The sequence below is a fragment of the Sabethes cyaneus genome, chromosome 3, assembly GCF_943734655.1.
Source record: "Sabethes cyaneus chromosome 3, idSabCyanKW18_F2, whole genome shotgun sequence".
NCBI lineage: Eukaryota > Metazoa > Arthropoda > Insecta > Diptera > Culicidae > Sabethes > Sabethes cyaneus.
Genome location: NC_071355.1, coordinates 87,695,883 through 87,723,090, shown reverse-complemented (window position 1 = coordinate 87,723,090; position 27,208 = coordinate 87,695,883). Strand labels below are relative to the sequence as shown.

At 38.2% G+C, this 27,208-nt stretch overlaps 1 protein-coding gene across 2 annotated transcripts; it reads left to right on the top strand.

Moving 5' to 3' along the window:
- The first annotated feature begins 900 nt into the window (after window positions 1-900).
- LOC128739178 (HEAT repeat-containing protein 5B) lies at window positions 901-16,673 on the top strand. 2 transcript variants are annotated; one of them, XM_053834607.1, is made up of 7 exons: window positions 901-979; window positions 1,383-3,374; window positions 3,437-3,710; window positions 4,435-7,585; window positions 11,052-11,654; window positions 11,738-11,752; window positions 11,813-16,673. In XM_053834607.1, the coding sequence occupies exons 2-7, from the start codon at window positions 1,414-1,416 to the stop codon at window positions 12,151-12,153; spliced, it is 6,345 nt and encodes a 2,114-aa protein (XP_053690582.1). In that variant the 5' UTR covers window positions 901-979; window positions 1,383-1,413; the 3' UTR covers window positions 12,154-16,673. The 2 variants fall into 2 exon arrangements, with proteins under 2 accessions (XP_053690582.1, XP_053690583.1); XM_053834608.1 differs by lacking the exon at window positions 11,738-11,752.
- The last annotated feature ends 10,535 nt before the right edge of the window (window positions 16,674-27,208 follow it).

Sequence of the window (27,208 nt, the reverse complement as noted above, 5' to 3'; positions counted from 1 at the left end):
CACGTCGCATCTACGTGAAAAATCATGTAAAATTCTGTATCCAGCGTTTTACGAGCCATAATGGCGGACGCGTTCGTAATATTTGAACAGCATTTTTGACATTTCTCTAATACATCGCACGTTTTTTCCGCGCGTTCACGGTAAAACTAAAGGAACGTACGGAAAGAAAGCGTGCGATGTATTAGGGAAATGTCAAAAACGCTGTTCAAATATTACGAACACATCCGCCATTATAGCTCTTAAAAAGCTGAATAGCAACTTACGTGAACTTCATGTACTAGTTAATGGGAAAATTGATAAAATTTACCGGGGTTGCACGTAAACTGGTTAGTACACTCAAAATATTCTGCACATAACTAATGGTAAATTTCCATATGAAATTCTAGATGATTATCATGTGCCACATATAAACATAATCCGCCTAGAAATACACATAGAAATTATACGGATATGAATAGTATGTGCAATTATACACATAATAAATATACGCATATGAATAGTATGTGCAAAAGTTTCGCTTACCCATAAATTATAACTGTGTGGCATATAAAGTTCATTGACTAGGCACATTGCAAAAATCTATGTGTGGGACACATAGAAACTATACGAAAAGTTTTCTCAGTGTATGAGTGCGAGTTACCAACAATTCACGTGAATGTTACATGAAAAGTGTGATGGATGAGAATTACCTATGTTTTCACGTAAACTTGACGTGCTGATTTTTTTGAGTGCGCCTTTTCTTAAACACCGAAAAATACCGGACGTCCTTTGTAAACGACGCCCAAAACCGAATTGAGTGAATATCACCCTAATTTTATTTTTTCTCTGCGTGACCGATCATTGACATATGTCATGTGCACGAAAAAAATTACACCTCGGTCCGTCAGGTCAGTCGTCAGTCTTTATCATCGAAGCAATGGTTTATTAGAAAGTTTAAAGAGTCCTCAAAATCAATCACCCTTTTTATTGAAACACGAAGGTAAGTTAGATAAATATGTTCTTTTTTAGTACGCAATAGTTTTTGATGATCATCGACTTAAAGGAAACTGGTCTTAGTTGACCTATTTTCGAGGATATCGCTACTGTCCAGTTTTTTTGTATTGATTTGTTTGCCAAATACGGCAAAATGAAGAAAAAATAAAGTTTTCTGTTCAAAAGTTTATCTAAACCATAGAATCATAATACTATCTCTTTAAGACCATACCTAGCTCAAATCGAGCCTTTCAACAATTTTTAATGTATTGCACAAAGTGGTTTTACAAGTAATTTATGATACATATTTGTTATATTGGACAGTTAGTGTAAACTCGAAGGTCATTCAACGTAAACTAATGTAGAGTCCACGCCTGGAAATTATTTTAATAATTTTATTTTTCTTCCAGTATTTCACGCAAATTTAGTCGTAGCTTCAACATGGAGCTTTCTCACAGTCTCACATTAAATGAGGATGCTTTGAGCCAGATTCCAGAGCAAAAACGTCCAGTATTCATTTTCGAGTGGCTTCGTTTTTTGGACAAGGTTTTAGTTGCTGCTCAGAAGTCGGATATAAAAGGTTGTCAAAAGAAATTAGTAGAACAGCTAACGCAGCACATACAGGGTTCGCCAGGACCACCAACGCGAAAACTAATAGCGCGCTGTCTTGCTACTTTATTCTCTGTTGGAGACACATTTTTGCTGTTTGAAACTGTGAATAAGTGTAACGACATTTTAAAGAACAAGGATGACTCACCAAGCTATTTGGCGACTAGACTTGCTGCCATTTGTGTAGTTGGTTGCATGTACGAAAAACTTGGACGAATGATGGGCCGCTCCTATGAAGATACAGTACAAATTTTGATAAAATCTTTAAAGAACGCCGAATCGCAAGTGCGCATTGAAATAATGCTAACATTGGAAAAGGTTTGCTCTGGAATGGGGTCAGCTATTTCTAATGTCCATAAAGACATCTATAAAGCTGTTCGATACTGCCTCACGGATCGGGTTATGGCAGTACGCGTAGCGGCCTCAAATTGTTTACTTGAAATGACTAAACACGCTCCATTCCTCTATACAACAGAGCTTGAGAGTTTAGCAGCGTTGTGCTTTCGAGCATTCGATAGTTGTAACTATGAAGTCCGCTGTGCTGTTGCCAAATTATTGGGAACTTTGATAGCATGTACACAGAACGGAAGTTTGAAAAATTTTACTAATATGACTTCTTCTGCATCGAGCACCAGGTCTGTTCGACCGATATCTTTGGACGAAGCACTAGGAGTTCTAATGGCTGGTTTCCTTCGCGGCGGTGTTTCATTTCTGAAAGGAACAGGCGAAATTATTAAAGGAAGTTCTGGAGTCAATCGCGAGGTTCGTGTTGGTGTAACACACGCGTATGTAATCTTTGTGCAAACCATGGGTGGCTTGTGGTTGGAACGGAATATGCAAGCATTTTTAATACATGTACTAGACCTTGTCGCCAATCCTAAAGCTGCGTCATCTCATATGGATGCTGTATACTCAAGAAAGTGTACCAATTTTATACTTCGTTCAGTGATAGGAAAAATGCTTGGAGAGAAAGCACAAACGTCAGCTTGCAAAGAGTTAATTCATATCATAGCGAAACAGATGAATTCAATTGATTTCAATCCAGAGAATGCAAAAGATTCCAACCAAGAAACATTGTTTAGCCAACATTTATTGGTTTGTGCGTTACAGGAGCTTGGCAGCCTTGTGTTACTTTTAGGAACCACGGCACAAAATTTGCTTACAGATCAGTCATTGAATTTTATTGATGCCACATGCGCAGTTTTAATTCACCCTTGCTTGGCCGCCAGACTAGCTGCTGCGTGGTGTCTGCGATGTGTCTGTGTTGCCGTTCCTAGCCAGATAACTCCTCTTATTGACCGATTTATAGAGGCGATAGAGAAAATGCGAACCTCTCCCGATGCCATATCTGGTTACAGTTGCGCTTTAGCCGCTGTGTTGGGAGGCGTTAGCAATTCACCACTGGGCATTCCACATACAAGAGGCAAAGTTATATTCAACACTGCAGAAGAACTCTTACGGACAGCAAGTCAAAATAGTCGACTGTCTCTAAATAGAACGCAGGCCGGTTGGTTATTGATTGGGGCAATTATGACCCTTGGGGTGCCTGTTGTGAAAGGTCTTCTTCCGCGTATGTTATTACTGTGGCGTAACGCATTTCCTCGTTCTACCAAGGAGCTTGATTCGGAAAAAGCACGCGGAGATGCATTCACCTGGCAAGTCACACTGGAGGGCCGTGCAGGCGCTTTATCTGTTATGCATAGTTTCTTGTTCCATTGTCCTGAGCTGGTAACAGACGACATAACGCGACGTCTACTAACACCCATCGAAAGCGCTTTGGCAATGTTGATAAAGTAAGTATTTTTTTCTTTCAACAAACAAAGCGATTTGGAATACAATCCTGATCTACTTCCAGCTTTACTTCCGTTTTAAAAAGCTATGGGCAGCATCTAAAAGCTCCAACGGCGATGGTTCGATTGCGTTTATATGAGACTCTAACGTTGCTACCAGCGAATGCATTAGAATCATCTTACACGCATCTGCTGCGCATGCTAGTATCAGAGTTCACTCTCACAGAAAATCCGGCAAATACCACAACATCTCTCTTACGACAGATGTGCCATGCGGATGATTCCATAATTTTAGGAACATGGCTACAAGAAACGGACCATCGTAGCATCGAAGACCAGGTACGCAAACAAAAAATAAGCCATTCTTGACATAAATTAGAAATCTATAGAAACGATTATTTTTTTGTTCGTTCTGTTTTCTATTTATTATAATTCCAAACTTCATTATCTGAAGATGGAACCGAACCGTAAAGCTGACCGTGAATATGTAAGTTTGTAGTTCAAAACTAGTATTTCATAATGATATTTAGCGCTAACTATTGTGCTTAGCGTTTGCTTTTTGGCTTTGTATTTTTTACTGATTTGTCTATTGTTGCCAGCCTCCGTTTAATGCATTACCTAATCCTATTAGGCGTCATCGCACATCGTATCTAAAGACAATTGCCAAATTTTTTACCTATATGTGAACGTATTTGAATTTTAAAGTTGATAACACGATTTTCTTTGTTCTAAACTTTTAAGGTAAATTTTCTGAGGTTGACAAAGAGTCTAGAAGGTTTTGGAGCACCTTGATCAACTTGAGCTTTATACTTACTTATAATATGTGACGTCGACTCAGAGCAAAGGACTAAACTCTTGAATCTGTCATGCGTAATAGCATAACTGTTCATATTTCCAGCCCACAATTATGATAAAGGGCCGTAATCGTCATTCAGTACCATCAAACGTTCATTTTCAATTCATAAGCTATAATTTTTGTGTTCGTCGCTTTCCAAGCCTATAGTCAAGCACACCCATGTAATTCTAGAGTTCCTTCTGAAAAAACATTCCCTTTATTTTTCAGCTTCAACCTAACAGCGCTGCAGGTTCTGGAGCCCTTGAACATGATCCCTGCTGTTTGTATCGAGTCGTTACTAGTGGAGAACAATGTCCCGGCCCGCTGCCGTTGGGTGTCGCTGTAATAGATCAGTCTGTTACACTTTTCGGTTTAATATTTCCAAAGGTGGCCAATAAACATCGGTTGCAAATGCTGGAGCATTTCGGGGAGTGTATCAGGCATGCTAAAAGTTCACGTCAAGAAGCAGTGCAGATGAACATTTTTACCGCTCTGTTGAGTGGACTAAAAGGGCTGACCGAAACTAAATCTGGAATTGGTCAAGAGGAAGTAAGAAAAAGTGCCACCAACCTGATAATCAATGCATTAATCTGCACGAATCCAATACTAAGATGTGCAGCTGGAGAAGCGCTAGGACGCATTGCACAAGTTCTTGGTGACTCTCGAATTACCGCAGAGTTGGCTCAAACTAGTTTTGATCGTCTCAAGTCGGCACGCGATGTTGTGACTAGAACTGGCCACTCTCTTGCATTAGGCTGCTTGCATCGTTATGTAGGCGGAATGGGTTCGTCTCAGCACCTGAATACCAGTGTCTCTATATTACTTGCACTTGCCCAAGATGGAAGCTCACCTGTTGTGCAAGTATGGTCCTTATACGCACTATCGTTGATCGCAGACTCCGGCGGACCAATGTTTCGAGGGTATGTTGAGCCAACACTCTCACTATCGTTGAAGTTACTTCTCTCTGTACCACAGTCACATGTAGATGTTCATCAGTGCATTGGGCGCGTATTGAGTGCGCTTATAACCACTATGGGTCCAGAGCTCCAGGGTAATGGTACTTCGATTTGCACTGCTCGGTCCTCATTGCTCTGTGCGGCAGCGATTATGCAAGCTCATTCCGATCCGCTGGTACAAGCAGAAGCTACTGGTTGTTTACAGCAACTTCATCTTTTCGCACCTCGCCATGTCAATTTATCCACATTAGTTCCTAATTTGTGTCAAAATCTGAGCAGTAACTACCTTATGCTACGCAAAGCAGCAGTTTCCTGTCTCCGTCAATTAACTACGCGCGAAGCGAAAGAAGTATGCGAGCATGCATTGAATTTGGTTAGCGATGACGATAGTTTCGCCCTGTCGGACTATGGATTGCCAGGAGTTTTGTTCGGAATGCTCGATACAGAGAGTGATAATGTAATGATTAAAAATATTCATGACACAATAACATCAATGTTGCAAATATTGGCTGCCGATAATCTGTCGCAGTGGCTCAGTATGTGCAAGAATGTGCTAACCGTCGCATCAGAAGCTGCTTTAACAGCCGGTCCTACTGAGACGGCAGGGTCTAAGGATGAAGCTGACGATGACGCAGAAGATAACGAAGCTGATGATGATAACATCGAGTTTCACGCCGAAGACAATCTGGTAACTCATCCAGCCGTTCAGCCACGCTGGCCTACTCGAGTGTTTGCTGCGGAGTGCGTACGCAAAATTATATCAACTTGTGAAAATGCTAGTCCTGCTCACTACGACTTATTGCTAGCAAAAGAAATGCAAATTACAAAATCTCGCGGTGATTATCTGGTTTTGCATTTGTCGGATTTAATCAGAATGGCCTTCATGGCTGCAACCAGTGATTCCGATCAGCTAAGATTGGAAGGCTTGAAGACATTGCAAGAAATAATTGATAAATTCGCCAGAGTCCCTGAGCCTGAGTTTCCCGGCCACTTACTGCTGGAACAGTTTCAAGCACAAGTAGGTGCTGCATTGCGACCAGCGTTTTCTCAAGACACCCCGTCTCATGTGACAGCGGCTGCATGCGAGGTGTGCTCAGCTTGGATTGGATCTGGAGTAGCAAGAGATCTCAATGACCTGCGTCGTGTTCATCAGTTGCTAGTTTCCAATTTAACTAAGCTGAATGATAAGACTAACAGTACGCAGTTGTACAATGAAAGCATGGCAACGTTGGAAAAGCTTAGCATCTTGAAAGCGTGGGGTCAAGTTTACATAATGGCAATGATGGGAAATGGAACTGCACCAGCTAGCTTGATGCTGAAAACGTTGTCATCCTCGTCAAACACCATTACACCCGTGACCAATGAAAGTCGTTCGGTTGGCGATGAAGAATTCGGTGATTTCGAAAGTCGTGGAGAAAGTTTGTTAGCTCTAGTGCAACCGGAACTGAACAATTTATCTACTCACTGGTTAGCAGCTCTCAAAGATTATGCTTTGCTTTCACTTCCAGCGGACTATGCAAGTCAGTTGCCACATGACGGTGGAGCATTTTACACTAACGATACGATGAATTTAGCAAAACCGCACTATTTAACCTCATGGCCACCGATTTTGCATGCTGCTGCGCTCTGGCTTAATGCTGAAGGATTTGCTAAACATGAAAACGATTCTGCCACGACGAATGCTTCTGTTGATGATAAGGTTAACGCAAATGATTTACCCAGTGGTAAAGTTATTGATAGGTTTAATCACCAAAATCCAACCGGAATGACTAGCGGTGCTATAAACACTATCTCCCATGGCAGTCTAAGTGCCGACCGTTTTCATCTGGTGTTTGGGATTTGCATGGAAGCTCTCTGTAGTACTCGAACAAACGAGAAACTAGATAGTGTTATTGCGTGTTTGCAATCACTGTATACGATATTCGATTCCAAATGGTCACGTATGATGCTAACAAAGAATAAATCTTTACCAGTTGAGCTCTGCAACGTCTTACATCGTTTAATACTCACGAGAGACAGTATTGAGGTTCAATTTCTAAGCATTCTTATACTGAAACAGACTATTAAAGCCAACATTGAATCTTTGGAGATGGACAAGCAAGAAAAGCTGGCTAAGGAAAAATCGGAAAATGGCAATGATGAGAGTAACGATGTTGATTTTCTTGGCGAAGGCGGTGAAGAAGGTGAGATTTTGCCTGGAAAATCGCATGTTTATGCAGTAATGGAGGTGATACTATGTCTGCTAGCGCGCCAAATTCCGGCCATGAATCCATCGCAAAGTGCACGTGTTGCCACCGAACAGCTACAACGTCAGATGACACAGACGAAAAATGGCCGGTTTAAATTATCTGAAGACAACAGTCTACTTGTGGCAACCGCCATTCAGAGTATGTCGGATCTAACGAAGCTTTGCTCACCAACAGGTATGTGTTTCTAACTGTGTAACAAAAAATCTAATTCAATTGTTTTTTATTATATGTCAAATGATTATTTGTTTGAATTTGGCGTAGAATTATATGTCTTACAGAAAGAGGAAGTAGTCGTTTTCTAAAAAAAATTTTTCTCAGTCACATTTGCTGAAACCGCTCTCCCTCTTGTCACAACGGTCACAGCTTATCACCCATAAATCGTTGATGCCATTATGGAGTGATCCATATTGACAGATTAATTATTAATACGACTTTCGCATCAGCCGATCAAAAAAATTTACGATATAATTCGTATGGTAGAGAAGATTGGATTTCAATCGCAAAGTAGTGAAAATTAATGAAAAGTGAGAAAGTGTAAAATCTCCATGCATTTTCTCCACGATTTATCAACTTTTAGACCAAACTCGTGTTTTTAGTCTCTGACCTTAAAATGCGGTCAGGCATTGATATTAATCCCACTGAAAAGCGGGCGTATTATTCCCTCCACAACACGCTTCCCCAGATAACACAACATTGTATTATGAAGTCAACATTAAATCGTATGCATGTCAATTTTACATTGGCATTGTATAATCATTCGAGTTTATCGAAACAAAGTGAACAATAAGTTGTTTTAAAGTCGTGTGTGACCTCATATACAACTCATGACTGTGAATTATAAAGCAGTATAATAGATGATTGCAATATTAAGTTATATGTTAATCATATATTCAGTATTAAGTTGCGTGTTTCAAAGAGCACGCAAGATAGAGTTACAAATGGCTGTCAAAATTTTCGCACGTATATTACCTCCAATTTGGTACCTATGTTCTTATGTGGTGTGAAATATAACTTTTTCTGCAGTCTAGATGTACAAACAAAATTGTTTACAGGGCCGACCATGGAGCATACGCTGTAGCACAAATTTGACGATCTGATTGCTCTTTATCACTCTTAAAGTACCGACTTAGTAAAGTGATCCTTAATCGAATCCAGGAGAAAATCGACGTTATTTCGGTATGAACACGCTGGATTCCGTGCCGTCGTTAATGTATGGATCAGATCACGACTCCTTGTATTATATTGGAGCAAGTCATCGAAATCCAGAGCTGTCTTCTTCTAGCGCATGTTGATTTCGGAAAACATTCGACCGACTAACATAAACATCTGGGGTGTATTAAGGCGTGGAGGAGTTCCTGATAAGCTAGTCTATCTCATCGACGCTTAGTATGAGGCGGTTTTACGCAAAGGGCTGCACGACATGCGTTCTGTCGGACCCTGTAAGGGTTACTGTAGAACTGAGACAGTGTTACATACTTTGGCCGCTACTATTTCTCACCGTTATGGACGACATTTCAATTGACCATTGACAATAAACCTAACTGAGAATTACCCTGGTTCCCTTTGAACAAGGAGCAGTTAAATGAGCTCCACCTGACCGATGATATTCTCAAGCTCCAAATGGCATGTAGAGAAATCTTAATGATCTTTGCGACAACTCCAAAGCAGCTGATTACCGACCTTAGCACGAATTTTCAATTTGAACGTGAAATCTGTTTTATTGCCTGAGCGGGACGTGGTGAGTATCGGCGGAAACAACTGCAGGTCTTCTTTAGTTGTTGCCTGGATACGTCACTTATTCGGACCTGGTGGCCTCACAATCGGATTTCCAATTCGGAACTCGATCGTCGATATCACCAGCGTCAGATAGTAACACAGATTCGAAAGTTTAGATAGGTTGGGTCTGACATATTTTGAGGCGAGAAGCAAATGAAATCTATAGAAAAATCCAGCGGACATAGACATATAAGTCATCAGCAAGCATTTGACTTTTCTCCCTGGTTTAGGATGAAAATTCCTGGCATCTCCCGGTTTTGCTTGTTGAGTTGCCACCGGAATCTGTGCATGTTGATGATATTATATGGTCCTGCGACCGCACACCATTCGTACTTCATCTCCATTTTGGCAAAGTTCATTGCTATGTTACCAAGGTGGGAACATTCAGTGGTTTACAGTTCCAGTACAGAGATTTTAATCGTTGTCCCTTGTCCTCAAGGAGAATAGCAGACGTAAAAAATTTTCGCGCTGACATTTTCTATGTTTTTTGATAAAATTCAAGTGGATTAAAAGTGGAAACTAATATTTTCAAAAGTGTTTTGTTTCGGATAGTCATTGAAAGATCAAGTGTTTTAATTAAATACTCACCAGTGGAGACGACTTTGAAATATTATGAATGCTACTATTGAAAAACGCCATAAGGCATTTTTTGTAAGGGTTGGATCGCCTAGCTGAAATTCTTTCGAAAAAAATTATCGCGCCAGAGCAACCCATTTCAACCAACTACTTCAAAATATTTCCATTACCACCGTTTCTGAACATCAACCAAGTTAGCAGCATTACCTTCTACGCCGATAGACGGGACCACCAAACTTAGCTAACAGTATGCCGGACTTTAGGTTCAGTTTAATCATTCGACTTGAATCTGCCATTCTAACGGACCAGAAAGAAAAATGAAAGTACTGATGAGACCGTTTTAAAACTACATTATTTTTAGTTGTTTTATGCAACTACATGGACGCAATAAGTAAATTTATTTACTTTATTATTGCTTCATTTTGTTGTTTAACAAATTAATTGGTATATTCTATCATGTCTTTGGTAGCGTTGTGGTTGGTGTTTTTGATCTATTTTAATTAGTTCATGCCCTAGCTCCGAGGGCCCGGAGTATCACTTAACCATTATTAGCAAAGATACTCTCAACGAAAACAATCTTGAAATTACTCAGAGACGGTTGGTACGAGACGTCCTTGTTTCTTCATCCCCTATTGATTTAGAAACGCATCTATGCATGAATAACTTATTCATACAAGATTCAATTCGTATAATCGTCTTTGCGGCAATACTTCACATTTGGTCTGGCCGATTAAACATTTCCGATATATCTTTGTTATTTTGCAAATGTTAATACTGACAAGTAAATGATTTGAAGTATTTCTGTGATTAGAAATAATTAAAATTATCTCCAGGAATCCTTAATTGTGGCTGTAGATGGTATTAATAAGATAAGATAAGATAACATAAGAAAAGATTTTATTCGTTGTCCTCAATTCGCATATGTCGCTGCCTATTGTTTCGACACTTATTCTCCACTTGGGATCGGGTTGTAAGTTCGTATGGTATCTTCTACATCCAACTCGTCCGGTTCTGTGTTTGTTTTCGAGATACTGAACCAGCCTGTTGTTCTGTATTCTTTAAAATCATTTCAAAACCATTTACTGTTTATATGTCTCAGGTTTAGAAATACAATTCGATACCACTCAAGGAAATATTTTCAAATTACTTTTAAACAAAAGATAACGCTACTTTCAACTTCAAATGAAAAATTTAAAATTCCTTTTTTTAACATGCCATGTAAAAGAATCTAGAAATGGTAGAATTTAGAAATAGTATTAACATGAAATCCTTTCATAAATTCCCTCAGGAGCTGTATCTATTCTTCCGACAATACTCTACCTCACTACTAGTGTCATAAAGGAGGTGGCCACCAAATCGATTAGTGATGAAACGATCATTGCCAATTCGAACATAATTCAATCGGCACTGCAGCTGCTGAAGGCCCTCGCTACCGATCGCTACGCCAAACATGAACTTTCAAGCGATGAATGGAAAAAATTGCTGCAGAGTGCGCTTGGTAAAATCATTGATCTTACTAAGACGGGATGCGAAGAAACTAAATTAGACGAAGTGACCATGATGCTGGCCATCGCTGTCTTTCTACTGCACACTCCTTCGTCTCTGGTAGCGGTACCAAACCTACAGTATCCCTGTATCAACCATTTTCGCCAATGCTTGATGAGCGGAGCGCCGATGGTTCGGTTGAAGTGTGTACAAACTATGCGCTCAATTTTTGTCAATGCCGATTTGAAAATTTCAACTCCGTACATTCACGCTTTGGTGCCGCGACTAATAGAAACACTATTTGCTGAGAACAATAGAAGCCCTCAAAATGACATGGAACTGGCGTTTATTCTAGAAGGTATAACAAGTTTGGAAGCCTTAACAGGAATAGCTGAACCAAACAATCGTAAGTATTTCTTTTCTAATCCCTTAAATAACATTGAAAATACATCTTTTGAACTTACTCATTCAACGCTGCATTCTGCTTAGATGATTCAATCCAAGGTAGAAATTTGCATGATTTGACCAATTTCAAAACTAAATAATAATTCAAAATTTCTTTAGGTACACAAATGCTAACTATACTGCTTCCAATACTCATCAATTATCTTCTGGAACCTGACCAGTTGAGGAATAAAGCCAAACAATGCGTTCAACTTCACGAGCAAGCCATTCAGTGGTTAATGAAAATTGGACCAAAATATCCAGCGGAATTTAAAACATTCATGGCCCAGAATGCAGAGTTGCGTATCAAATTGGAAGCGGCAATCAAGCGGAATCAGATGAACGCAATTCAGGCTAAGAACAAAACCGAAGCTGCTAATGCAGTGGCACGAGCAAGTGCAACACAGCAGCAGAAACCTACAATTCAATTGAAAACCGATTTTAGCAATTTCAGCACATAAACATCATTACGCTTAGCGAACAAAACTCGGCAAGATGAGTGTAATCATTATACCTAACATTTACAAAAAGAACGAAACATTTAAGGCTAATAATCATAACCATCTTTCTGCATGCCTAACCAACCCATTAACCGTTGATAATGTGTGAAATGTAAAATTACCCATCATTCTTTCAAAGAGCCCAAGTGATAAAAAATATGATCATGTTTTCAATTGGCTGTAGTTTTTTGAGCGCCTTCGTGACGTCTTCGAAGACGAAGATTGATATTAATGAAAACTTTTTCTCGATTGAATTTCACTTTTAATCTTATTCACTCATTCGTGATTCGTCATTCGTCATTCGTGACCTCTGCGGGGTTGGGATTAGAACCAAGTCCTCGGCGTGAGAGGTGTTGATGTTAAACACTACACCGGTATTGACCACTAAGTTTTATTTTTCAAACATATTTTTCATGAAGTTATGATTTTGAACATAGTATAAATGATTTTAATTTTGAACATAGCAGGCCGTATGAATAAAAGAGATAGAGCAAACTCTCCCATAAGATTTACACGGGAAAAGCAAGGCAAACTGTTTTATTCATACGGCCTAGTATATATCCCTACGTATATAGTATTTCTTTTATTCGATAGCTAAAGTTGTCGATAAAAAGGTTCGAAAATAGACACTGAGGAAGCCTGCAAGCCGTAGGCGAAATACGTATTTGTCAAGAATTAATATATATAGTAGAATTAAATTGGATAAATTTTCTTTTTATTTAATTCCAGGATAAAAAGGGTCAAGTTTTGGAAAGACGTTTAAGCCCAAGGCTTTGCTTTTTTCTACATTATTTCCATGATGGTAGAATGAGATTGGCCGAAATTTATACATTTATTCATGAAATTTGATAAAATAGCAAAAAGCCCTCTCTGTCCCATGGTAGCACAGGTGATCCATGACTTCCGAAACTAAAATAGGCCGATAAAATTTTTAAGGCATTTAAATATCGATATTTTGATTTTATAACGTAGTAAAAACATTATTTTACAAGCTGTATAGTCATATTTGACGAATTGCTTATTATTCGCTTTTTCACATGATCGAAAACTGTAAACCACCAAAATACCCCTGGGACAGAGAGGGTTAAAGAATAGTTTCTTTACAGAAGTGTAATCGATCTACTTTCCCGATAAACGAAAACGGAAAAACAGGCATTAGAAGCAACTTTGTTATATTTAAACTATTACTTGGCATTAATATTTATGGAATACCTCTTCGTTATTGACGAAAAGATCATCTAAGAATTCTACTATTTTTCACTATTGTGAAAAAAATAAAAGTCCTCTTGGTTTTCCTTCGAAGTGCAGTTTTCTTATGACGAGCTGCCGCTGAAGCATGAAAAATTATTTCACTAAGAAATGTAAGTTCGGAAATATTTTGTCTGCCTAAACGGGAGTACATGTACAGTAGAGTGTCCCAAAATAGCACTATGTCAGAAAACCCGGAGGCTCAACCCTCAAATGATAGCTTAGGGTGTCACAACAAAACTTTTATATGACGTCAACATTGGTTGCCGCGATTTAGGGGTCGCACATTAGAGTTTTATGAAAAAATGGCATTTTTCAGGAGTAAATTCAGAAAAATATTTTTAGAAATGGTAAAGTGGGTAAAAAAAGATACTTAAATATTTTTTTTCACAATCATTGGGATCTGATACATTCATAAAAAAGTTATGGTGGCATGTCTGGAGTCATATTTGGTTACAAAAATTTATTGAATTGGCAAAAATTTAAAATTTTTGAAATTTCATTTAAATAAACGTCAAAACAGGGTATCGAACAGTATATCAGAGTAACGTACGTATACTGTTTAGATGAGAAATTTTATGACAAACAACTTTGCCGAAGAAAATACGGACGTATGTTCAAATCTCGCTGAGGTATTCACGTTTTTCTGAAGGCGGGACCAAACATATTTCCGAAATTTTCAAATTTTAGTAGTTCCACGTGAAAAAGGTAAATGATAAAACGTATTTATTCTAAACGTTACCTACGTGTTTGATAGGAAGAAATATGCACCTTCCACAGAATTTAGCACCATTTAGGATCAAGAATCACTTTAAAAAGGACGTACTTATTTTTAAAGGTACTATGTTTGAAAAATCTTATCTCCCGAAACTAGGGTTGCTCCAAAGTGATGCCTAAGCGTGAGTTGTAGAAAGTTGATTTTTAAACCTGAAAAAATAAACACTGAAATTTTTTTGACCCTTTTTGTACTATCAGTAGATGGTAGAATCAGCAAGGTGTATTCAGACAAATTGAAAGGTAATATTTATTCTAGTTGCTAACTTGGTAATATAACACGGATAACATAGGAAAAGGGCACGTTTAAAATAAAAAAATAAAATCTTAAATATCAAATATCTTAAATCAAATATCTTAAATACGGCTGCATTTAGAAGCTAATCATTATTTTGAACACGTGTTGTCAAGCACATACGAAGTTGTTCTTCAAATTCACATTACATATATGTATAACGAGAAATATAAGAATAGTAATAAGAAATATAATAATAATCTTAGGTTACAAAATATTCATAAAGGTCGTTGTTCTACAAAATCCTTTGATAAATGTTGCACCATTTCAGAAAAAGTCTCAAAATGCATCAAATCACCACTATTTTTCCAAAAAAAAATCGAAGTTACCATTTCCTGTATATTTTAATTTTACATTTTTACCTGGCGTTAGAACACAGTGAATTTTTTTCAGTGTTTATTTTTTCATGTTTAAAACTCAATTTTCACAAACTGACGCTTAGGTTTCATTATGGAGCAAACCTAGTGTCAGGGGATACAATTTCTCAAACATAGTACCTATTAAAATAATTACGCCCTTTTTAAAAATGATTCTTGAGCCTTAATGGTGCCAAATTCTTTGGATGGTGCATGTTTCCTCTTATCAAAAACACAAGTGACGTTTAGAGTAAATAGTTTTTTCATTTACCTCTTTCACATGAAACTGCTAAAATTTAAAAATTACAGAAATGTGTTTTGTTCCGCCTTCAGAAAACAGTAAATATCTCTACGAGATTTAAAAAGACGTCCTTACTTTCTTCGGCAAAGTTATTCGTCATAAAATTTCCCATCTATACAGTATAGCTACGTTGCCCTGGGACACTGTTCGATACCCTGTTTTGATATTTATTTAAATGAAATTTCGAAAATTTTAAATTTTTCCCGAACTCAATCAATTTTTGTAACCAAATATGACTCCAGACATGCCACCATAACTTTTTTATGAATGTATCAGATCCCAATGATGGTGAAAAAATAGTTAAGTACCTTTTTTCACCTACTTTAACATCTCTAAAAATATTTTTTTTGAATTTACTCCTGAAAAATGCCATTTTTTCATAAAACTCAAATGTGCGACCCCTAAATCGCGGTACCCAATGTTGACGTCATATAAAAGTTTTGTTGTGACACCCTAAGCTATCATTTGAGGGGTGAGCCCCCGGGTTTTCTGACATAGTGCTATTTTGGGACACTCTAATGTACAGGCAAGAATAGTCAGATTCATCTCGTGAGAAAAATTTGAGTAGTTGCGGATATAATTCTTTTGAAAACTCGAAATCGCTGCGCTAAACGTTTCAGGGTCTCCGCTTCTCTTGAATTTTATATGCACCTAGGGGAAGGGCGGTAAAGACGGACACCTTAAGGTAAAGACTCAATATCTACTCAAATATAACTGTATTGATCGCAATTTTCGCACAAACTGAACCTTTAAGTCTCTGTCTAATAAAGTTACAACGTGCGCTGGAAAATTTCTTCCAAAATTTATGCTTTTTTAAATATTATAAACATCATGTATAAATCAGAGTTTCTGCGCAAGGGCGGGAAAGACGGACACTTGATATGGGAAAGACGGACACTCGCAAAAAGGTGTCACGCGTCGTCGAATTATCAGTATTAAGAAAGATTAACATATTTCATCATGTATTTAGGAAAGAATTGGTTTGGGAAAACCCCCTTCCCGATCCCCCCTTTGAGCGAGAAAATAAAATGGTTCCCTTCAATATTTTAATTGGTGACGAATTAATCGTTTCTAAAAGTTGGCCTATTCCAACTGCTATATGACTTCTGGTTACTTTTACATATAAAATATTTAAGTATTTGCAATGTTAAATAGTTGTTGGGCAAAATGGGTTCAAAATCTGTGTGTCCGCCTTTCCCTACCTTTGGGTGTCCGTCTTTCCCGACTTGGATATCATTTGTTCAAACTTCAATAACTTTTTACTGAATATTCAAAAGTTTACCAGGTTTCCAATGCATATTCAGTGAAGGATCAAACTAACGGAATGTCGTCTGTTTAGCATGATTATGTTATTTTTTAACGATTTACTAGCTATTTTCTTCACACACAAAATTACATCGGTAAGCGTATATACGTATTTTTTCTTTGTTTTGCTTATAAATTTGACAGCTGCGCTGCTAAAAATCAGCAGTTTAATTCAAAAGTGTTAATTCAGTCTATAGAAACATTTCCCATCATTGATTTGCTTCAAAAAATTATTGTTTATGAAATATGACAAGTGTCCGTCTTTCCCGCAGTGTCCGTCTTTACCGCCCTTCCCCTACTGATAAAAAACAAAAAATTTTGACCCATTTTCTCCATCTTTTGTTTCATTAGTGAATTATTTGAATTTTATAAGCATTTACGCTGGGGCTGTTTGGATTAATGCGTCGATCTTTAATACAAGTCACATTAAGCATTATCACGGTGAGAAATCAATTGTAACTAAATAACTGGAAAATATAAGTATTGGCTGTATTTATTACTAGACAAAATTAGCAACGTTTCCTACTAAAATAAACTCTGTAGAAATTTATTTACATTTTATTGTAGTAATGCGACTAATTGTTATTTTCAATATAATTCAAGTAATAAAGTATTACTATCAATTATACTTACTCTATTATTCGATATACAAATTCTTTACTTCGAAAACTCGTGAGACATGTTGAACTTACATCAGACTACGGCACGCGTGCGATCGATCTCTCAGTTCACTATTGATTATAAAGACGGGATATAAGGTGCAGTACACTTACCTTAAACAGCAGTGGTCACATACACATTTCATATCTGTTATTCGGCGCGTGCGGTCGTATTCGTGGAAACTCCGCAAGAGATTCGAACAATAGTTAGCAAGTGCTTTTGTGGTGAACATCCTTTGTTCTCAAGTGAAACACGTAGGTACTGGTTTCTGGTGCTAAACGGGTGATTGTGCCTTGCCCTCAGGGTTTGTGCGGTTGAGGACGATACGTTGAATTTATTCTAGACTAACCAACATTAAGTGGCTGTTTTTTCCTACACAACGGGATATCTTTTGTGAATACCACGTGTATTAAGTACGGGCATGAAAGGGGGAAGGCAATGAAGATGCGTCCAACATAGCTCTAGCCAACCCAAGTTCCTATCTAGCACCTCTACGTAATCATACCCGGTAATGCTCATTCCTTAAGATTAAGTAACTAAGCTAGGAGGTACGATGCAGCGTGGTTCCCGGCTGCCTGATACCAAAATCGTAGTTTTGGACAGACGGCTAATCCACCCGGCCCCGTTGATAGGTAAGCCCCAACATATATTCTAATTGTTTGTTTCGTTCTAGCTCTTCAAAAACCTACTATAGAACGGAAACATTGACCGCAAAACTTGCTAATAATGTACATGGATATTGTTGGGTTGTTGTACATGTAGAATTGATGGAAACTCAAATGATGGCATCATTATGATGCAACTATATCTGATGCAAAGGACTGCTGGTGAGCTCGTTCTATTTTTATCCATGTTAATTTCATTTCATTATATATCATGTGATAAATTTATTATGTAAATGCATTATATGATAAATTCATGAATACAGAGGCTTCAACCGGAATCACTAGGAGGAAACTCCTGAAGGTCTGAAACAATATTTATGTTGCACTCTTCGAACAAACAAACCATCACGTGGGTTAAAGCTGGTGCAGCGAAATTGATTGTTACATGGCAGGATCCTAATGCTGGAAGGAAATTCTTATAATCCCGGAATGCGCACAAGTGTCTCTGCTTGTGGGTCCGCCCAATCCCTTTTAGTCCTTCTACAACAGCTTTAGTGTGAAATTAATTGACAATCAAATTTGGATCTACTGTAAGTCTACCCACATACACTGGCAGGACCTTGAACTGATGGAGGATTCTTCCCATCCATCCCTCCATCCATACATACATACATACATACCACGTGTATTAAGTACCAACAAAGAAAGAAAGCCAGTTGGTCTCGAGGTAAGACGCTGGTCTAATAAGCCAGTCGTCGTATGTTCGAATCACGGCTGGGAGAGGTTGTTAGAGTCAATAGGATCGTCCTGTATTCTAAAAGCTGGTTGCGAAGTCTGTCGTATAAAAACCAGAAGGTCAAATTTCGATAACGGAATTAGCACCCGGGCTTTTTTAAGAAAGAAAGCCGCCATTTTAATGGATAATGGCCGCTGTTTTAATGGAGTTGGGTAAAAAGGATGCGAAGATCGACACCCTGTTAAGCGAAATTCAAAAGCGAGATCGTGAAATTGCTCGTAGAGATGAAGGAATCAGAGATTTGGAATCCACTCTGAAGATGAAACCACATAAAAGACTGACTGCCGCCAAACAATACGGTACCATCATTTAAACAAAAACCGAACCGCGAAATCCCAACAAAAAACAAACATCGATCACTCCTGACGCCGAGAACCAAGGAACCGAAATACATGCTACAGGTACGAAGAAAAAAATCGTTAAAAAAACGATCATAACGAAAGAAACCCAAAGCGATTGAAAAATGATACATCACTGATGTATATCTCCGCTTCTGAAATGGAAATTTTTCCCTCCGGAGAAGAATATGATTCCGAAATTTGTATCCAGCCGCACGATAAGACAACTACGCTAGAAAACATACGACCATCCATATCCGATTAGATCGCTACCGACCAGTCCGTTCTTTACCTAGACATCAGAACTCATCTCTAATGCCCACCACCATGGCTCCATCGCAAATCTACACTGCGACTGAAAACAATGTAAGAATAGAACGGCCTGAATTAAAAAATAAATCAAATAATGCTATCACACATGCAACTGTCACCACACCGGATAACCATCTCGACAACGCCAACATCTCCAATAATTTGTATAAACCAAAGCATGTCCTTGCACTGGCCCCGACCGGGGCCTTTCCAGTTTTGACTGATGCACCCCCGGCGGCTGTTGGTGTGGGGGACTTCACTTTCAGACAAGTACTTCAAATATCGCAACTGAAACATATGACGCAGCGCTAGCAATTCTTTCAGAAACTCCAACAAATATAACCAATAGAAGACGAAAGGGTAAATGTGCAAGCGCTCAAACTAGCGACACCAACAAAAACACCAGATCTACAATTCCAACTCCAATAGCCAGCGGTTTGGCGAATCGTTGACTGAAGTACTCGAAAACAATACCACCGCAAACAACGACCAAAACAACCATCACTCTAACGACGCACATAGCGCCCCTAAGTAATACGAAGTGATCGTGATACGAATGGACGACAGGATAACAAATCCCAAAGGAAACCAAGGAAATGTGATCAGCAACAATGTATCGTTCTTCAATGGAATGTAAACGGCCTTCAAGAGCGCTATGCAGAGTTAAAATTAATCTCGGAACATCTGCCGTGTGTAGCTGTACTGCATACAGTCGGTAACATCATGGAACGCTAAAACATCAATATAGATTGGTCCCTAAAACACAACTATCGGACTAACACCACTAAGTCGGACAAACACCAGCTTTAGCGAAACAGCTATTTTACGAATTATGCAGAACAGAATACCTACTGTACGAACATATCTACACCGATGGATCTGTCGACGGAGATAGTGTTGGCTTCGGGATCTACAGTGAATCAAAATCAGTGGTCAGGAAACCCCCGACGGAATGTTCTATTTTCACTGCTGAAGCGATGGCGATCCTTTTTGCACTAAACAACGTGATAACAGAGCCTCACAACACCGTCATCTTCACCGATTCTGCGAGCGTTCTTCAAGCACTACCCATGGGTGCAAGAGATTGAACAACGATTAGTAAATCAATCAACAATACTATGCTGGATCCCGGTAAATACCGGAATTGCTGGTAACGAACTGACTGACCAACTTGCCAAAGCAGGAAGCAACAACGACGAGATTCCATACCGGATACCCAGTGAAGACTTAATCCGCACATGCAAAACGACAATCCGACAACAATGGGAAGAGCAGTGGCATAATAGTTCCAGTTTCTTATAGTCAATTAAACACACAACTATACGATGGCCTGACCGATGGGGACCAACGGAGCGAAGAGCACTCAGCCGGTTACGTATAGGGCATATAAATCTTACTCATCAGCACTTGTTCAGCGGAGAAAGTAGCGTATGTTCGACGTGCGGGGAGGCACTAACTGTTCCACATATCCTTGTCAATTGCCACCGCTCAGAGTGCGGTCTAAGCGGCAGGATAGAAAAAATTCTAGGTAACGAGAAGATCGCAGAGACGAAACTAATCAAATTCCTTAGAAACACTAAATTACACGTCACGTGACAGTTTTAATTCAGTTAGTGCATATTATTACAAGAAATTTTGTTGAACACAGTAACCTTATACACAGTTTCTTATATATGAATCGTTAAAAACAGTTTTTCTATTTTAGCTCTTTTTGTTGGTCTTGTATAACCGTTTCTTGTTTTACAACTATGCACAAATAGTAGATACACAACAAACAAAGATAGAGGTATCTATATTCAGTCAAGTTGTGTATTTTTACTATTTGTACAACTTTGTGCACCACAAAAAAATCACACAATTACAAAAAAAGGTAATTTGGAAAACCTGATTCAACGATTCATACCTATAGAAGAAATAGATTTTTTCTATCTTCGTTGAAGAGATAGAAGTTTACTGTGTTCGATTAAATTTCTTATAATAATGCGCTCCAAAACTTCGCAGAGCACCTCAACGTGTTATATTGAAAAATAAACTTTTTTTTCATTTTTAGAAGGATTAATCAGAAGTCGAATTTCACCAAACGATAGAGCATTAAATTCAAGACTCTGCCAGAGGTTCCACAATCCTAAAACCCAGTTTTTCTACACAAAACTCAAATGAGCAGGTTTTTTGTTATTGACCACTGTGAGCTGCTATTGTAAAAAAGCAACTACAAATTTAAGTAATAAAATATAACATTTATTAAGTCAATTCAATTGACATTACTCGTGGTTCGAAATAGCTTGAATTATTTTTTGAACAACCCTTTGTTGACGTTGTACTCTCGTTGTTTGAGGTTTTGAACCTTCAAAAGAAATAATTTTGCAAAAATATTGTTGTATGAATTCCAGAAATTTAGAAATGGTCTTCTTGTAGATGAAGTCGTACATGAAGTGCGTTGCGATGAAGTCTGTCATCGCACATCTGATGTCGGACGTTCCTTCCGTCAAACGTGTCTCGTCTGCGTACACGTAATACATGCTCGTATTACCCTCATCTGAAAATAAACTTCTGTTTATCAAAATATCATGAATTGCTGAATATATAAAAATTATTACCAACTTCAACCAACATTGGATCTGGTGGATCTATCTGGATGTCATCTAATCGGGTTCCAATCTGCGCGAAAAAAAGCTTAGTTAGTACCTGTTAGTAACTACGTTAAAGGATAATCTATTACTTCTTTGCTGCATAAAAGCTCACTCCATTTGACACCAACTAGCTCGCATATAAATTTAAAAATATCTACATCCGTGCACGTCTCTGTCAGATGTAGCTTTTGCGGTCGTGTTTTTGAAAAACTTATCAGCTTGTTACGTTTAGACAGAAAATAATTTTCCAAACATGTTGCTTTTGTTCCGGTAGATTGTTCAAAATGGTACAAAATTAATTTTCTGCGGCGCAGAACAGGAAAATCCGAAATAATTAACGATAATTTTTTCTTTTCATCCAAGCGATATCGGATATAACCCTGAGATTCACTTAGCAGTTCGGTTGTAAGAATATCCGGTTCATTTCTTACTAGTTTTGACAAGATATCCGGATTACACTCTTTTGATGTATTTTTCCAGTATTCTTTAATAGCGCATGCTTTAACATGGCGACTTTTTTTTATTTGCGTTGAGGTAGCGCTAGGAATATTGTAGTCTCTGCATCGGTTAAGGTATGTATTGCGACTTATCATCTTGTATTTGAAGGCGATGTAACCATTTCCACCCCCAAAACCATCATCATCCTTAAAATCGAGGCATGGAAATTCGGCGAAAATTTTCTTGGCCACGCACTCCATGATTTCAGCTTTGATTTGAGTATCAATCGTTCTTAGCTGATCAACAACTGCGTTAATCAGTGCGCTAAGATCAGTTTTAGCGATTCGCATATTAGATGGTGGCATTTTCTTTGGATTTTTATTTTTGAATTCTTGGAGGTTATTTAATCGCTGAACAATCGTGTCACTAACTTTGTACCAATTTACTTCAAAGTATCTGAGTTTCATTTCAGTCGATGCATGTTTTTTAAAAATTTGTTGGAGATCAATTTGATGGTCGGGTTCACTTGAATTGATATTTGGTGAAATATTTTCTTTCGGATCATCCAAAGGAAATGTGTCAACATTCATGCCCACTGTATCGCTCTGGCAATAGATTAAATTATCGTCTCTGATATCGTCACACGGAACTGAAAAGAAAGAATTCTTATTATTTACAAACTATGAATTATCAACCTTAACACTAGATTTATCACCATTTTACATATACCTATGTCTATTTCTACCAAGACCAGTCAAAATGACTAGTGTATAACGGCTGCATAATGTACAACACGGACCCCATAGTGGTCCTTAGCCTTTTACCCAGTAACTTCTATCCCCATCTCCTCATGGTAGGGTAACCGCCTGTTTTGGACCTGCTCTGTAATTGTACATAATTTAGATACTTACATTACATTTTGCTGTGAGTGTCCAAATTATATACGGCTACAGATGGGATCCAAAATAAGCTGTTTACCCTACCACCCGGAATACGAGCAACCTTAGCGGAGATCTAAAGCGGAGTTACTAAACCAACCCCGGTGGAAACTATGGTAGTATACCGACAGGGAAGGAGACGCTGTGTTGTCTCGGCACTATACGATGACAGCCCCATCACGGGACTTGGTAGCATCGCCCTAGTAAGGTAACCTTTTTATATCTAAAGTACTTCGAAAAATCAAGAAATTTCGACTTGGAACATTTGGCATGGAAAAAGGCGACGAAGCAAGAATTTGGAATCGCTGCTTGGTACCTGGAACTGTAAATCGCTAAATTTCATGGATGGCGATAGAGTGTTGTTCGTTCAGTTAGAATCGCAAAAATTCGGCATCGTGGCACTACAGGCGATCTGTCGCAAAGGTTAAAAGGTGTGGATTTTACCAGAACGGTGGAGCAACCAACGGGCTTCGTAGTGATGAGCAGAACGCAGGATCGCGTAATGAACTGGAAGGCGATCATTAAGGGGATGTGTGTGTTGAGGATAACAGGCTGTTTCTTCAACTATACCATCAGAAACGTGCTCAGTCCACACGAAGGTAGACCCGACGACAAGAAGAAGGCGTTCTATGTCCAGCTAGAGGCAACTTACAACTGCTGTTCGCCACGGGATATCATCGTCGTCGGGGACATGAACGCCCAGACCAGCTGGGAAGCAATGTATAGCGATAACGACCAGTGATGCATCAACTTTGCAGTTTCCCTAGGCCTGGTGATCAAAAGCACTTTCTTTCTCCGCAAAGATCCACAATACCACATGGAGATCATCTGGCCAAAGAACATTGAACTAAATCAACCACATTCTCGTCGATAGCCAGTTTTTCTCGAACATCACCAACGTACGCTCCCTATGGGGTGCGGATATTGATTGTCAGTAGCAGTACCTATATGTGCGTAGAGTGAAAGTTAACGTGAGAGAGCCTATAAACGAAAACAGCGTATTGACTCTCGATCTCAAAGAGATCCGGCGAAGAATCGGTCAGCTGAAGAACCGAAAAGGACTGACTCTCGACGAGACTCTACATAAATGGCCAAGAACCATTTGGAACAGCACTTCACTGGATAATTTCATGCATCGGTCTCGCCGTTCTCCCGAAATGCTACATTTCTTTATAGAATCATGCATCAGTCATTTTGACTGGTGGCAAAAACAAAAATTATATTTGTTACTAATATATAAAAGGTAACATTCAGTTTATAAATTATATTCTCTACTTAAAGCTACAAAAGTCATAACACCGTTTCTGAAAGCAAATGTTATATGTTGTAGAATTTCGAATTGAATCTGCACGGCCAGGCAAAATGACTGGTCTGGTAAATCTAGTGTTAAAGCGATACAGTATTAGGTATTTTCTAACTCTCAATGAAGAATACATATGTACTAATGTTGTTTGGGAAGCAGCGACAATGAATTTATCATAGTACTGATAATATCCATCACAGCAATAAGGCTGGAACGAACATGTAGTGTGAACAATCAAATACATGGTAGCTTCGAACAAATGCAAAAAGGTAAGAGTAAACAAAACCGAATGACTCAATTGGACATTTTAAAAATATTTGATAATTACTGCACAACCAGGGAATCAAAAATCACTACCGCACAAGAGACGATGATATTGTGTCTACTTCAAAATGTTGGGACAAAGTGTGATGGAAGTTTGTCACTATTGCATGAAAGTAAGGATAACAACAAGTTATCGTAGCTGTTTATCATGGATACAGATGTTCAGGAATGGTTCGATCACTTTGACTCATTTGATAGTACCGTCTTAACGGGGCCAAATATTATAAAGTTATACATGGGACATTTGTAGAACAAGTTATTATCTATAATTTTTCTGAATGAAGATTTGCTGTATCTTTTGTAGTTACGGCGCTACAATGCTAGTATCTTATTAGTGACTAAATGAACGTTCATTTAGTCACTGATGAGTTACTAGCGTTGTAGCACCGTAACTACAAACGATACAGCAAAACTTTGTTCAGAAAAATTGTAGATTATAACTAGTTCTATAAATGTTCCATACATAACATTGTCATGTTTGGCTCGGCTGAGACGGTACTGTCAAATGAGACAAAATTGAGTCAAAGTGACTTGCGGAAGAGACACACTGTTGTACGCAATACGTATTGTACGCAACAAAAACAAACCTAATCATGTCACACTTTTTTGGCAGCGGGAGTGTTTGGTAGTTACCAAGGTTACGTTCGACACTTACCGGTGGTACGCATTGTATAATGATGGGGTTAGTTCATGCTCTAGCTGCTGTCATGTCTGGTAAAATGTGTTAGGTAGTGTTTTGTTTTAATGTTTGATGTAAATTTATAACTAGATATTTTCCGCATATCAAAAATTTTTTTATTGTCAAACTTACATTGAGAATGGTGTTGCTGTTGGTTAGATAGAGTGTACGGCTCCCATGTTTCATCAATAGTAAGCAGCATCAACAGATTGTTTTTGGAAGCCTGCAATGACATCTCGGTTGTTCAGCAGCATCCATCGCTCTCCAAAGCAATCCGCTTTACTTTTTTGCCCAGTGCCAATGTTCTTAAAAACAAAGAAGTATGGAAAAATATCAAATTGAATATGTTCAATATATTCATATAATATATTCAGCTATAGCTCTAATAATTAACACTTACCCTGTTCAAGCAAATCCGGTATATTTGGTGCAGAAGGTACAGTTATCCGGATGTTTCGCGTGGCACTACAAATTTTAAATATTATACTATCCATGGTCACTAAACATAAAAATTGTCTGTTTTCGTGTTATAATTTTAGAACGGAATGCTTTATGAATAAGTATTGTTCATTATTTTGTTGAAAAATGCAGATCGGTGTAGGATCTTCAAATTCTTCGAGATTTTTACAAAACGTTCCTCCTTGAGAATCAATTGAGAAACAAAAATATTTGGATGTTGGTAGATTAATAGATCAATTCTCAGAACACAAATACTTTCTCCATACAGATCGCGATTGAAAAATAGGTAGTTTCCCTTTTGGTATGTATGACCGCGATAAATTCCTTTTTCAGCATAAACGGTCTGTTTATGCTTCAGATCGTATTACTGCAACTTGTAGGTATATCATATGCCAAGGCATTTATAATGATCTTTTGAAATTATGGGAGATGTAATCATGCTTGTAATTTTATTTATCAGTAATAACATTATTACAAGTGGCTCGTTATATTTGATACTTTTGGCCGTAAAAAGAAAGGTATAATTTGAACTAGATGCCATATATCACAGATTTTGGGTTTTATGTTTCGAGATTTTCTTGTGAAATCCAATGCTATTTGAGCATTGAGCTTCAATATATGACAAACGCGGTTGATTCTAGACTGTAAATAGGTTATTGTGACAACCCGCATTTGTGTAAGCTTTTTAAAAATCAAAAAGAGATCGTAAGTAACCCATCCTTCGAATAAATCGTGAGCTATACAAGGTACTGTTCCAAAATCAAATGAATTAAAATATTTAAGTTCATTGAATATGCATCCCGTCTTGACACCGCGGTAGGAGGTTTCAGCATTTTCAGTTATCTTTTTGAGATCTGATGCATGAGTTGTAGGAGTTCTTAGCTGAGCTTTATGTTGAAAGCTAACTTTGAACTGATCATTTTGGATATAGCAAGTCCTGCAAAAAAAAGAATCTAAAAAATTTTCTGTTAAATCTGCCAATTGGTGTGCTCCGAAAATGATTTCTTTAGTTCCATTTCTGTAAATTTCGATTCCCTCGCTTTCCAATATCTTAACGTCGACGACCAATCTACGAAAGACTTGATTAGGGCCAAAATAAGAAAAATCTCTTGTTTTGCATAACATTACTAAATGGATGTTATCTGTCAAACAGCGTAGATGAGGTTCCATGTTACCGATTACCAAGTATACAAAAAGCAATGGCGAGACGTTGCATTGCCAATGGCATTTACTACTACTTCCGCTGTATCTTGAT

Excerpts from the sequence above, each read along its gene's own strand:
- LOC128739178 (XM_053834607.1), top strand. The coding sequence starts at position 1,414 with ATGGAGCTTTCTCACAGTCTCACATTAAATGAGGATGCTTTGAGCCAG. Across the intron at positions 3,711-4,434 it reads ATCGTAGCATCGAAGACCAG|CTTCAACCTAACAGCGCTGC; the intron begins GTACGCAAACAA and ends TTTATTTTTCAG. Across the intron at positions 7,586-11,051 it reads GAAGCTTTGCTCACCAACAG|GAGCTGTATCTATTCTTCCG; the intron begins GTATGTGTTTCT and ends AAATTCCCTCAG.